The sequence below is a fragment of the Zootoca vivipara genome, chromosome 15, assembly GCF_965207765.1.
Source record: "Zootoca vivipara chromosome 15, rZooViv2.hap1.1, whole genome shotgun sequence".
NCBI lineage: Eukaryota > Metazoa > Chordata > Lepidosauria > Squamata > Lacertidae > Zootoca > Zootoca vivipara.
Genome location: NC_142598.1, coordinates 22,676,955 through 22,691,343, shown reverse-complemented (window position 1 = coordinate 22,691,343; position 14,389 = coordinate 22,676,955). Strand labels below are relative to the sequence as shown.

The following is a 14,389-nucleotide window of genomic DNA, read 5'->3' as shown; positions in this document are numbered from 1 at the left end:
TTTCTTAAAAGGGCAGGAAGCAATTGCATGTCTCAGCAACATTATTCAGTTGTAAACAATCAATGTTTATGATTTTACATGTTTACAAAATCACTGTTCTGCACCATAATATGCAGTTTGTTCCGCAATACAGTAAAGAAATATGGATTGAGTATGTGCTATTTTCAGAAGCTGAATTCCTTATTAATCTCAGCTTCCTAACTCTCAGATTCAAAAGCTTTTAAACAGGTTATGGAAATCATTAAGATGTGGTTTGTAGTTTTGATCCCAGATTTGCCATCTCAGTTTATTTGGTTTCAGGTGTGGTTATTTATTTATTTATTTTTAAAGGAGCAGCAATCATTACACCAACAAGTTCAGCTTTCTTCAAAGCCAGCTTCCAGGCAACCTACACTGTAAGTCCAAGAACATTCTGGAAAGGTCAGAAAACACAAGTTCGTTTTTTTATATACTGTATATTTGTATTTTTCATGAGAAATTCAGACCTGTATGTGCACATTTCTCAGGAGAGTTCTTAAAAAGCAGGTACAGCAGCTAACATCCTGCACACAGGCCATGTTTCTCATACCGTATGGATTGCAACAGGACAGCCACTGAAAAAAGTCTGACGAAAAAGTGTCCACGGTGCCCCGTTCTCATAGCCTGGAGGGCTCAAATTCTTCTTCAAAGATCTCCTCCACCGTCGCGTTCTCATAGGCAGGAGGGGGGGTGAGGGGCTCCGGGCGTTCTGCCCGCTCTTCAGCACCTTTGAGTTCATGGGTATCCGAGACAAATCGCTGCAGTTTCGGCGGCCTGAGCAACCTGAGGCGGAACCTGGACTGCAGATCTGCCTCCGAGGCACGCCGTGGGCCTGGTGCCACCGAGACACTGAACGCCTCGACCACAGTCTCTCCGTGGGCAGGAGGCTCAATGACCACACTGTACGGAGGGGGCTCCACTGGCATTGTCCCTGGACTGGATGTGATGGTCCAGATGGTTGGTCCCGATACGTAGCCAGTAGTCACCACCTCCTCATATGCCGGTGCCTCATAGGCCTCATTGTCTGTGCTGGTAAAAGAGAGGGGAAGTAGTTAAAAACTCAAATCATTATAATACCTCCATACTTCCCACAAAGGAGGATTATCTGTGCTCTCAACAAGGCATAATATCTACCATAGTCAAGCAATGGGATCATCAAGTGCATTCTGGCCCCCACAATCACAGGCCTCCTCTGCACCATGCATTTAAAACACTATGATTGTCGTGCCTTTGGCACGGGCAAAGTTCTTTTTTTTCCCCCATATCATTTTTTATTTAAACGTTTCTGAGTTAGGTACATACAGCAATAAAGTTAATACATATACAGAAATAAAAGCAAACATACCAGTCTGTGCACCTCTCAAATAAACTTACATTTATACAATCAAACTTTAGTTGTGTCGTATTTATCTTTACTTCTCTTATAGCGTTCATCTTCTCCACTTGTTCTTTCGAACTGGACTTCCTCATGTTTTCTTTCTTGGTTTTATTTCTAATTCCACCGTTTTTGGTGCCATACTCTTTCTTGCCTGTCCTTGTTTTGCTTAGGATTTCCCTTTGTATATATATATATATATATATATATATATTCCTTCCATTTGTTCTCACCTGTATTTAACATATAATTTCACTTATATTTTTGTGGACAATAGCTTTATGATTCTTTGTTGTATTTTAAATGTAATTCTACTAGTGTTTTTAATCATTTAACATAATCCTTCAAATATTTCATAAACTTATTCCACTCTTTTCGGTACCTTTGTTCTTTTTGGTCTCTTAGTCTTCCTGTCATTTTTGCCAACTCTAAATATTCTGTCAATTTCTCTCTCCATTCATCTACATTTGGAACCTCTGCTGTCTTCCACCTTTGAGCTAAGACAACTCTCGCTGCCGTGGTGGCGTACATGAAGAGGTTTTGATCTTCCTTCTTAATCTCCCTCCCCAGTATACCCAACAGCATTTATTCAGGTTTCTTTGGGAAAGTATAACACAATAGTCTTTTTAATTCATTGTAGATTAATTCCCAATAAATCTTTACTTTGTTGCACGTCCACCAAAGATGGTAGAAATCCCCATCTTTTATATTACATTTCCAGCATTTCTTATTATTTGTTTTATATATTTTAGCCAATTTGACGGGCGTGAGATGCCACCTATACATCATTTTCATGATGTTTTCCTTCAATATTACACAGGCAGTGAACTTAATCTGGTGGTTCCACAACTTTTGCCATTGATCTATATTTATATTATGGCCTAAGTCCACTGCCCACTTAATCATACATTCTTTTGTCGCCTCGTCTTTCGTGTGCCACTCAAGTAGAAGATCGTACATTTTGGACAATAATTTCTCGTTACCTTCCACTAATTCTAATTGGAATTTAGATTTCTGGTTTTCAAATCCGTGGTTCTTCCTATCTTTCATAAACAGGGCATTAATTTGATGATACTGCAACCATCCTATTCCTTTTTCTTTTAGTTGTTCGTATGGCTTAATTTTCCAGCCTTCTTTCGAGTCTATAAGGATGTCATCATACCGTAGCCAATTTGCCTCCATATTTGTCTTTTTTATACTTAGGACCTCTGTTGGCGACAGCCACCTTGGAGTTTTCCTTTCTAGGAGATGTTTATTTCTAACCCAAACCTCATATAGTGGTTTCCTAATTACATGGGTTATAAAACCTTTATGTCCCATTTTTTTCTCATACCAGAGGTAACTGTGCCAACCGAACACATTGTTAAACCCCTCAAGGTCCAGGAGGTTGGTATCTTTAAGTGTGACCCATTCCTTCAGCCATGTAATACAGGATGCCTCATAATACATTTGGAGATCTGGTAGTGCGAAACCGCCTCTTTCTTTTTTTGTCAATTAGAAGTTTATGCCTTATTCTAGGCGGTTTCCCCTGCCATATATATTTTGAAATCTCCTTTCTCCACTCTGAAAATTGCCCGGTACCTTTTATGACTGGTACCATCTGAAATAAAAACAGGAACCTTGGCAGAATGTTCATTTTCACAGTGGCAATCCTGCCCCATAACGACAGCTGTAAATTCTTCCAGATTACCAAGTCCTTTTTAATTTCATTCCATGTCTTGTTGTAATTGTCGTTGAACAGATTAATATTTTTGTTGGACAACCAGATTCCCAGATATTTTATCTTTTTGACCGAATCGATACCAAATTTTTCTTGCAATTCAATCCTTTCATTCTTCGTCAGATTCTTTGTAATCATTTTTGTCTTTTTCTTATTTAACTTAAAGCCGGCTAAATTTCCAAATTTTCCCAATTCTCTTAACAACTCTTCCATACTAGATCTGGGCTCTTCTATCGTTATCACAAGGTCGTCGGCAAAGGCCCGTTGTTTATACTCTTTATTTCCGACCCTTATCCCCTTTATATCTTTATTTTCTCTTATCTTGTCCATCAGGACCTCTAATACTAATATGAATAACAAGGGTGATAAGGGGCACCCTTGCCTCGTACCTTTTGATATATCTAACTCCTCCGATAATGTATTATTTATAATTAATTTGGCCCTTTGTTTCGAATAAATCGCTTCGACAGCCCCTCTAAATTTACTTCCCATTCCTCTTCTCTCCATTAATTTCTTCATAAATTTCCAAGATACATTGTCGAACGCCTTTTCGGCGTCGACAAATACCAGAGCCGCTTTTTTTATCAAATTTCACCTCCAAATATTTGATATTATCAATTATGTTCCTTACATTATTTTTCATGTGACGACCTGGTAGGAAACCTGATTGTTCCTTGTGTATTATTTCTGACAAAACCTTTTTCAGTCTGTTCCCGACAATATCCGCAAATAGCTTATAGTCTAGATTTAGCAGTGAAATAGGTCTGTAACTCTTTACATCTAGTAAGTCTGAATTTTCCTTTGGTATTAAGGTTATATGTGCTTCCTCCCAGGATCTAGGTATCTGTCCTCCGTCCAGAATCTCATTCATCATTAGTGTCAATATTGGTGTTATTTCATCTTTCAATTCTTTGTAATATTTTGCTGTGAACCCATCTGGGCCAGGAGCCTTTCCTATTTTCATTCTACTGATTCCTGCCTGCACTTCAGCCGCTGTTATTTGGGCGTTTAACATACTGACCTATTCTTCTGATATTTTACCGAGTTTGCAACCTTCTAAATATACTTCAATCATAAATGTATTTATGATCGAAGTATATTTAAATGTATTTAAATGTATTTAGTTCATAAATGTATTTAGTTTGTATGGGCTGTTATTGTACTGGGTAGCGCGGCTCCACCTACTGGCCAAAAAGAATATTGCAAGAACGACAGTTGCTGACAGTTGGGACAGTTGGTGGCTGAGGTTAGAGAGGAGGAGTTCAGTAGGTGTGAGGGTACCAGAGGGAGTGCTGTTACATGTTCTCCACCTGCAAGATTGTATCGTTTTACCATTTAATACTTGTCTTCACACTTATTATTTGTCTTATTCGATTTGTTTTACCTCGTTCTTGACTGTTAATAAAGTATAGGATTAAAAGTTTTAAAAAACAGTCTTTTTTCCGTCAAAGACAAGAAGGTTTAGCTCTATGTTGAACTACCTAGGTCACCAGGCACGGTAGTGAGGACAGCACAATGATACCAGATATGTGTGGTATAAATAATACAATTAGTATTATTATTAAACAGTGAGGGCTTCCCCCAAAAGAATTGTGGGAACTGTAGCTTGCCAAGAGAGCTGAGAGTTGTTAGGGGACTCCTACTCCTTTCACTGGAGCTACAGTTCCCAAAGTTTGCTGCAGAGAAGGAGTGACTATTAAACCTACTGTAGAATTTGATAGATTTTTAGGGTGCTTCCAGATAGAATCCCACCCAAAAATAGCAACAAACACCTATTGGCAAATTCAAGCAGCACAATTGTAGTTGATCAGTAGGTCTTGCGCAACAACCCACTTCTCCAAAAGTCTGGTGCATCATAACGACTACAGTCCTACACACACTTAGCTGGGAATAAGTCCCTTGAACCCAGGTGGGTTTACTCCTGAGTAGAAATGCATAGGTAGGGTTACACTGGAAATATTTCTGTTGACACTTTTTATTTCAAAAATATCTCTTTGACTTACAGGCCTGCCATGTGACCTCCAAAAACAGACCCACAGTTATGAGAAAGCACATCAAACAGAGGCCTCCTTGCACAATAGTTTGGTTGTACCTGCCAGTTTGAAAGCAAGCGAACATAGACACTGAACTTTCAAAGTTGCCAGAACACCTGTAATCAAAGTTGCATCTGCACCTGCATCACACATTGCCCAGGTCTCCTCCCAATTCTCCTTGCTTCATGATTCGCCATTTACTGACAGAAGATTGGTAAGCTATTGATCATGAATTGTTAAAAAACGAAAAAACAAAAAACACCACCCTACATAGCAAGCTCCACAGCATCCCCCCCCCAAATAAGGTCACCTTGTCTGTTACTTTTGCAGGAAGAATTGCTCCTCCAGTAGAGTCCAGAATGCAGACAGACCAGATCCATAGAGAGACTTATCACACCAATGACTGGGAACGCTAGGAGGGGAAGCAGCCACCTGATCCAGCCTAGACTTACAACCAGTGATACATGAAGTGAGCATCTTCCCAGCAACAGCACATTGCCGGGAAGGTAGTGCTTGAAATGGTCCTTTGGTGCAATGGTGGAGTTAAGAATCAAGCTCAGTCACTGAAGCCACCCTCCCATACTTTGGCTTAAGAAAAAGGGAGCCAATCGTTATTTGGGCAGTGTGGGATAGAGAGGGATAGAGAGACAGAGATAGAGAGGAATAGAGAGAGATAGCAGTTGCACTGGAAGTAAGCAGGGACACCGCAGGGATTTGAATCCCGTCCTGGGAACCAGGAGCGCCGAACACCAGTGTCTCTTGATTTTTTTTTTTTTGAGCAATGCAACAAGGGGAAAAGCAAAACCTTAGAGAACATTCTGTGAATGTTCTTTCAGGGACGAGAAAACCTTAAGATGTTAAGAAGAGATCTTTGGAGAGACCTGTGAAGAGAAAAGCAGAAAAGAAAATGGGAAAAATAAAAAAAATATTGTCTTGAAGAAAGACCACAGAGTGATGGAATGTGAACTTACCTAAAGCAGCACAGTCCAAATGCAGGTGACTCTCATTTCAGGTACAGTGAACTCTGCAAAGCCTGAAGGAAAGAAGAGCTGCAACAAAAGAAGAAGTGTTCTCCTACCTACAATGAGCCTCATTATGGTGACGCAGAATAGGGCCTCTTCTGACAACTCAGTCACTGCATCCTGAAAGAGTCTTAACACATTGAGTTGCAGACGGAACACAATAGATTTTCTCCCTAGCCAAGAAAGGGATACTCACCCAAATGTCCTTCAATTGTGGAATACCATTTTGACCACCAATTTTTGTTTGAAGCTGGATGATCCATTGATCTAGAGGGGTACAACAGAGAGATGAGATTCAGACTTAAACCTCTGCCATTAAGATTGGTGTGGAAAGAAGGAAGATTGTTCATCCTTTTGTTTGTCCATTTGAGGGCAACTTTGTGTCTTGCAGTTCCCTTTGTTGGTCTGCTATCTAGAGTCACTAGTTTGCCCCCAGCCACCTTCCACCAATCCTACAGATAATGAGTTTTAAATAATAATTTAAAAACCCAGGTTTTCTTACCGCCATGACTTCTGGGACTCTCCAGGAAGAGCTGGCTTCATATGAGGGTTGGGAGCTCTTTAGAGAGACCTGTGAAGAGACCAGCAGAAAAGAAAATGGGAAAAAGGAAAAAGAAGTGGCCAATACAAAAAAACATTGGCTTGGGGCAAAACGCTGAGTGGTAGAATGTGAACTTACCTAAAGCAGCACAGTCCAAATGCAGGTGACTCTCACTTCAGGTACAGTGAACTCTGCGAAGCCTGGAGGAAAGAAGTGTTCTCCTACCTGCAGCTGAGCCTCGTTGTGGTGACACAGAATAGGGCCTCTTCTGACAACTCTGTCACCGCAACCTGAAAGATTCTTAGCACAATGAGTTGCAGATGGAACACAATAGAGATTTCCTCCCTACCCAAGCAAGGCATACTCGGGAAGCCTGAAGGAAAGAGGAGCTGGAAAAAAAGAAGTGTTCTCCTACCTGCAGGTGAACCTCATTGTGGTGACACGGAATAGGGCCTCTTCCAACAACTCAGTCACCGCAACCTGAAAGAGTCTTAGCACAATGAGTTGCAGACAGAACACAATAGAGATTTCCTCCCTAGCTAACCAAGGGATACTCACCTAAATGTCCTTCAATCGTGGAATACCATTTTGACTGCCATTTTATTTGAAGCTGGATGAGCCATTAATCTAGAGGGGCAGAACGGAGAGATCTAGAATCACTAGTTTGTCTCCAGTCACCTTCCACCAAACCTACAGAAAAGTGATTTTTTTTAAAAAAAAACAAAACAGCTCTCCTTACCACCATTACTTCTGTGACTCTGCTGGAAGAGCTGGCTTCATTTGAGTGTTGCAGGATCTTTGGAGAGACCTGTGAAGAGACCAGCAGAAAAGAAAATGGGAAAAAGGAGAGACCAATACAAAAAACATTGTCTTGAAAAAAAGACAACTGAGTGGTGGAATGTGAACTTACCTAAAGCAGCACAGTCCAAATGCAGGTGACTCTCACTTCAGGTACAGTGAACTCTGCGAAGCCTGAAGGAAAGAAGTGTTCTCCTACCTGCAGCTGAGCCTCATTGTGGTGACGCAGAATAGGGCCTCTTCTGACAACTCTTGTCACCGCAACCTGAAAGATTCTTAGCACAATGAGTTGCAGACAGAACATAATAGAGATTTCCTCCCTAGCCAACCAAGGGATACTCACCTAAATGTCCTTCAGTCATGGAATACCATTTTGACTGCCATTTTATTTGAAGCTGGGTGAGCCATTAATCTAGAGGGGCAGAACAGAGAAATCTAGAGTCACTTGTTTGTCCCCAGTCACCTTCCACCAATTCTACAGAAAATGAGTTTTTATAAAAAAAACAAAACAGCTTTTCTTACCACCATTACTTCTGTGACTCTGCTGGAAGAGCTGGCTTCATTTGAGTGTTGCAGGATCTTTGGAGAGACCTGTGAAGAGACTAGCAGAAAAGAAAATGGGAAAAAGGAGAGACCAATACAAAAAACATTGTCTTGAAAAAAGATGACTGAGTGGTGGAATGTGAACTTACCTAAAGCAGCACAGTCCAAATGCAGGTGACTCTCACTTCAGGTGCAGTGAACTCTGCGAAGCCTGAAGGAAAGAAGTGTTCTCCTACCTGCAGCTGAGCCTCATTGTGGTGACGCAGAATAGGGCCTCTTCTGACAACTCTTGTCACCGCAACCTGAAAGATTCTTAGCACAATGAGTTGCAGACAGAACATAATAGAGATTTCCTCCCTAGCCAACCAAGGGATACTCACCTAAATGTCCTTCAGTCATGGAATACCATTTTGACTGCCATTTTATTTGAAGCTGGATGAGCCATTAATCTAGAGGGGCAGAATGGAGAGATCTAGAATCACTAGTTTGTCTCCAATCACCTTCCACCAATCCTACAGAAAAGTGTTTTCCTACCTGCAGCTGAGCCTCATTGTGGTGACGCAGAATAGGGCCTCTTCTGACAATGTCACCGCAACCTGAAACAGTCTTAGCACAATGAGTTGTAGACGGAATACAATAAGGATTTCCTCCCTAGCCAAGCAAGGGATACTCTGAGTAGCTTGAAGGAAAGAAGAGCTGGAACAAAAGGAAAGAAGGGCTGGAAGAAAAGAAGTATTCTACCTGCAGGTGAGCCTCATTGTGGTGACACGGAATAGGGCCTCTTCTGACAACTCTGTCACTGCAACCTGAAAGAATCTTAGCACAATGAGTTGTAGACTGAACACAATAGAGATTTCCTCCCTAGCCTGCGATCTATAATCACTAGTTTGTCCTACCAGCAGGTAAACCGAATTGTGGTAACACAGAATATGGCCTCCTCTGCAGTGGCATCCTGATGGCAGAAGTTCCTCTGATTGGAAGCACAGCTGGTGACCACATTGATTTTTCAAGTTCTCTCCTGAAAAAAAAAAGATTGAATGAACAGGATTGCTCAATACAGGCCCCTTAGAAACTTTAGTTTGTACTTTATGTGTAATTACATTTATATCCTACCTTTCGTCCAATGAGCTGAAGGTGGTGTGATGGTTGTATCACAACCAAAAAGAACCTTAGCAGAAAGAGCTGCGGACAGAACACAATATAAATTTTCTTTCCAGCAAAGCAAGAGATGTTCACCTAGGTGCCATTAAGTCAGAATGCATACATCTGTCTTGTTACTATCATTATGATATAGCATTTAAACATCACTTGTTCAGCATTTGTGTGTGTTGCCGCCTCTGAAAAGTCCAGAGTATTTGATAGTTACCTTCCTTCAACTGCAACAAGTGAGAGGTTAAAGGCAAAACAAGCAATTGGTTAGATCTAGTTTTTAAATCTGTATTTTAAAAGTATCACATTGAAAACTGAAGTACTGTACTGGAGATGATTCAAGTTTTAATATTATAGAGTCAATGCTTTGTGCTGTGTGAGCTATGAACTAAATAGCTGTTCCTAGCTTAGCAAAAATAAAACAATTTTAGAAATCCAAAAACATGGTTGCAGCAGATGAATTTCTCAGTGAAACTGTAGACTGTAATAAGAGAGTTATTGCAATCACATCCACATTATGTACAGTTAATAGTTTTGCCTGCCCTGTTGCATCGGTACCTGTTGAGGTCCATTTCCCATATCTTACATATATTTTTTTTGCACAGGTGGTACAATTGTCCCCCTCATATACCCCCTGTGAGGTTGGTTAGGCTAAGAGACAGTGGCTGGCCCAAGGTCAACCAGGAAGAACTTTCCTAAGAGAAATAAGACACTTTCATGCAGGGTCCTGGAGTTGCTACGTCCCTGAGCAGTTGCTCTGCATCTCCTCCTCCACAGGAGCCAAGGACAAGCCACCTCTTTCTTATCATTGCCGTCAGCGGCTTCACCCTCAAAATGCCTTCAGTTTGCTTTTCCACACTGGAATCTGCAAGTCGCCTTCAGTTTGCTTGTGGTTTTTATCTTCCTCAGATGCTGGCATGTTTGGAACCTTCTGGATTTAGAAACATCTCAAGGAGCAAAAAAAACACCCCTCAATATTTTGGTGCCCATCTTCTGCAATTCCTTCTTAGCTTTAAATTAGGTAAAATACTCTGACCTGTGACAGATGCATTTTGCTGCTGCTGCTGCTACCTGCAGCACTTGCTATCGTCCAAAATCTTGGCACACTCATTCTAAGGGGGGGGGGGTTACAGATGCTAGATGCCACTCTCAGGGCTAGATGAAAAACAAAGAACTTAGAGGAGGTGGTGCACACAAGGACTTTCCAGACTTTCTAGCAAGAGACAAAAAGTAAGTATGCCTGCAATGCTCCCAAAATCCCTCCCTTCTCATCTTTCCTATTCCTGGCTTCAGTAAAAAAAAACTTCTTATCAAAGTATTACTAAGAACATTGCAGAGGGATTTTAGTTATTGTGTTACCCAGGCATCCCCAAACTGCGGCCCTCCAGATGTTTTGGCCTACAACTCCCATGATCCCTAGCTAACAGGACCAGTGGTCAGGGATCGTGGGAATTGTAGTCCAAAACATCTGGAGGGCCGAAGTTTGGGGATGCCTGGTGTTACCAGTTACACTTCATCAGCCTGGATCCACCAACACTTCTTGCTTCTAAGTCTTTCCTGTGCTAAAGTCTTCCCAATCTTGGCTTTTCTAGTTTTAGCAATGAAAACCTCACACTTTTCCTAACACCAGAGGGCTTCTCTAGTTGCCTTTTAAAAGAAAAAACTTTCCATTTCCCCTACCCATTTTTCACTGTGCTTTAAGCCAACTTCATATCCATCTATGTGCTTTCATGTGCTCCTTTTTACATCCAAAGACTAGTTAGTTTGAAAAGTAAGCAAAACTTGATTTATCCCCTTCATGTTCCTTCATTTTCTCTTGACATCTCCAGTTGTCACATGGTGTTTGCTTGTTTGTTTTGGTGATTATCCTTAAAATCTTCATCTTGGTATTTTTCTGAGTTTTCAGTTTAGATTTTGCTTGGCTAATCTTTCTTTTGGGGACTTTCTCAAAGTCCATCTTTTGTCCACAATTGACTGTCCCTCTTTGATTAGGATAAATTCTTCTTTGATTTTCTATTTTCTTTCCATTCCCATTTAAAAATTATTGCCTCTCCTAACACTTTTTAGACAGATACCTAATACATATATATCAGTTCACAGGTGAAAATTACTTGTACTGTACCTCTTTTTGAAGTTGTAAACAGTAATGTTTCAGTAGAGTAAAATCCCTTTGTTTTCTTAAAAAATCTAACCTAAACTGGTTTCAGTCCAAACCTGTTTCATCTTCCCCAGTCGGGTCTCTCTCCTAATCCCTCTGCCCCTTAACTTCTTCAGCTTTGACCAGTGAGAGGGCTAACACCAGTACTGTACTATAGCCAGGAACAGGCTCACTCACTGGCATGTGACTCATTCACTCCACCACCTGTCATAATGACACATAAAAAAGTCCCTCGCAGCATTAATACAGTGGGTGTAAATGTCTTCATTTTCAGCAAGCAATGATTGCAGGGCTTTGGTGAGGAATTAGTATTCTCTTCCCACATTCATACATTCCGGAAATAAATGTGTTTCACACTGTTCCTTTCATCATCTCATTACAGTATTAAGGTGACTCCCTCGCCATTTCATCTTGACCCACAATTGAATAAACCTGCGCAAACAGGTGTGTTTACTCAGAAATTAGTCCTGGTATGTTCTATGGACCTTACCCCTTCGTGTTTTTAGGATTACAGCTGAAGATATTGGATTGGGGAGGGCATGCTCATCACTTCTTGGCATTTATTAACCCATCGCACTCTCGAGTGACCGCTGTGAAAAAGGGCTGAGGGATAAGCTATGGGAAGAGGGGCTGGCTTTAGACCATGGGCTTAGCCAGGGGGGCAGGTGCCCCCCTCAATCAATAAAAATACTTAACTAACTGAGGTTCTGCCCTCCCTAACAAATACCTTTCCCCCCCCCCAGCAAAAATTCTGGCTACGCCCATGCTTGGCACTCAGTGGCCCCCATTGAATTCTATGGAACAAAATAAACAGGCTTTCATTAAAGATTAGATAAAATCTTACTTTCAAAGAGATTTGATTTAAAAAAAACCTCACGCACAAAATGATTTAAAAAATTTTATTCATCAGTTTTTTGACCATTTTTGAAGTCACTGTAAGCAGATATAAAATTGAACCCAAGCTTTAGAGTCACATATATACAATATTATATAGGGTCATCAAACACACAAAGAAGCTTTTTTAAGCTGCAGTAACAGTATAGTCGCCGCTAGAGGACGATGTTTTGCTACCTCTCCTGTAGGTTCTTTTCCCAGCATGTCCGGCAGGGCCTGCTGGCTGAGTTTTGAGGTCCCAAAAAGGGGCTTTTACCTTGCGCAGGTATGACATTTGTTTACCCTATGTTGCTAAGAACACTCCCCATTGTGGAATGTGGTGTTGTGTCCAAATTTGATACTATATATATATATATATATATATATATATATATATATATATATATATAGAATTGTTAATACAATTTTATGAAATGGTAAAACGGCATACAAAAAAATTAAAAACGGTTTGTGCGTAACCTTTTTAAATATTTCAATGGAATATACCTCATTTTAGTCATTAATAAGCAAAAGTTCATCCATTTGTGCTACAGGAAATAATTTTTGAGGGGAAAAAATGAAAAAGTCATACATGCAGCGACTATTTTACGTGCATCCAATTGAGGTGTGACCATCAGACATTCATATCTGTAGACCTGGAAGTGGCTCGAAAAGTGGGTGGAACGAGACTGGGGCAGGGCAGGGCAGGGCAGAGGAGGGGAGGGGGTGGAGCGGAACAAGGTGGGCTTACGTGCGGTCCAGCAACACGCGTGAAGACCCGGAACACAACCCCCATGCAAATGGGCAGTTGCCTGTAATTGACACGGTCTAGAGCTATTTCACATCTTTTGTCTGAAAAGTGCTTCTTGAGATTGTGTACACCCTATGTGAGCAATTCACTGTTGTGTTATTATTGAATGTTCTCTCAGTGCAAGTGGTTCAACTTGCCAGATGGAACAGTCCCTCCTCCTCTCTGAGACTCCATCCCAGCATGCTTTTACGGGGGTTCTCCTGACCCTCCCAGAGCCATTTTGGGGAAACACACAGGCAGGGGGCAGCGGGGAAGAGAAGGGAGGACACTCAATTTCACAAGCAAATCTCCATATGCAGGGTTTCTGCTGAAAGAACTCATTAGGTGACTCCCACCCTATACCTTTACAGGACATTCGAAACATTTCCCTCAATCGATTCTGGACACGGCAGCTTGTTAAGGGTTTCTGGGGTCAGTTTCAGGGTCAGTCCCGTAACCTACGAGCTATGTAGCCTTTTGTCCTCAGGTAGGGAAATCAAAGCATCAGCTGATGTGTGAATGAGCATATGATTTCCTTCTTTGTACAGGTGCCCATTCATCCCCACTGCCCAGCAGAAGAGAACTTCATGGCTGGCTGTGCCCTTAAAATATAACTGTGCTGCAAGTTCTGTTGGAAGATAATAGTCCATTATATGATGTATGTTAGGCTGGAACTGGAATTTCAAACTATTGCCATTGCTGTATCAGCTGTTAGCAAATGCCAATCAGATCCAGGCATGTCAAACCTGCGGCCCTCCAGATGTTTTGGACTACAATTCCCATCTTCCCCAACCGCTGGTCCTGCTAGCTAGGGATCATGGGAGTTGTAGGCCAAAACATCTGGAGGGCCGCAGGTTTGACATGCCTGGGAGTAAACAGGTCCTGCACTGCTATGCCTGGAATGCTGCTGAGTAACACGACTCATATTCTGAATGTATTTCAGAACATGTTAACACCATAGCTGCCAAGTTCTCCCTTTTTTTAAGGGAAATTCCCTTATGCTGAATAGGCTTCCTCGCGAGAAAAGGGGAAACTTGGCAGCTATGGTTAACACTCACATCATCTGGGGAAATTCTACTAATGGCCCTTCACTCTACAGAGCATCATAAGGCAATCACCAAAAAATGGGCATTTTCTGCCGTTCCCCCTATGCTATGGAATAACATCAGTTTCTTTGGACAGCTTGTAAAGACTTTCCCTTTCCTTGACCCTTTAGATTGGACCTAGTTCTTTTGGGCTTGAATCTCTTCCATTTTTATTTGCTGTTACATATTTTTATACTGTTGTTTTATGGAATGCCGAATGGTATGGTTTTAGTAAAATATGCAGGGATATCTGATGTAAAGTGAAGCATGGAAAGAGAAGAAAG

General features: G+C 41.3%; 1 protein-coding gene and 1 long non-coding RNA gene across 2 annotated transcripts; both read right to left on the bottom strand.

Moving 5' to 3' along the window:
• Positions 1-479: 479 nt before the first annotated feature.
• Positions 480-5,583, bottom strand: LOC132591266 (uncharacterized). Its single transcript, XM_088658757.1, has 2 exons — positions 5,457-5,583; positions 480-1,042 (listed from the first exon to the last, which is right to left on the bottom strand). The coding sequence occupies exons 1-2, from the start codon at positions 5,524-5,526 to the stop codon at positions 636-638; spliced, it is 477 nt and encodes a 158-aa protein (XP_088514883.1). The 5' UTR covers positions 5,527-5,583; the 3' UTR covers positions 480-635.
• Positions 5,584-6,163: 580 nt separating this feature from the next.
• LOC148683414 (uncharacterized) lies at positions 6,164-9,744 on the bottom strand. Its single transcript, XR_015947310.1, has 3 exons — positions 6,671-9,744; positions 6,365-6,435; positions 6,164-6,288 (listed from the first exon to the last, which is right to left on the bottom strand). It is a non-coding gene; the product is annotated as an uncharacterized LOC148683414 (long non-coding RNA).
• Positions 9,745-14,389: the final 4,645 nt, after the last annotated feature.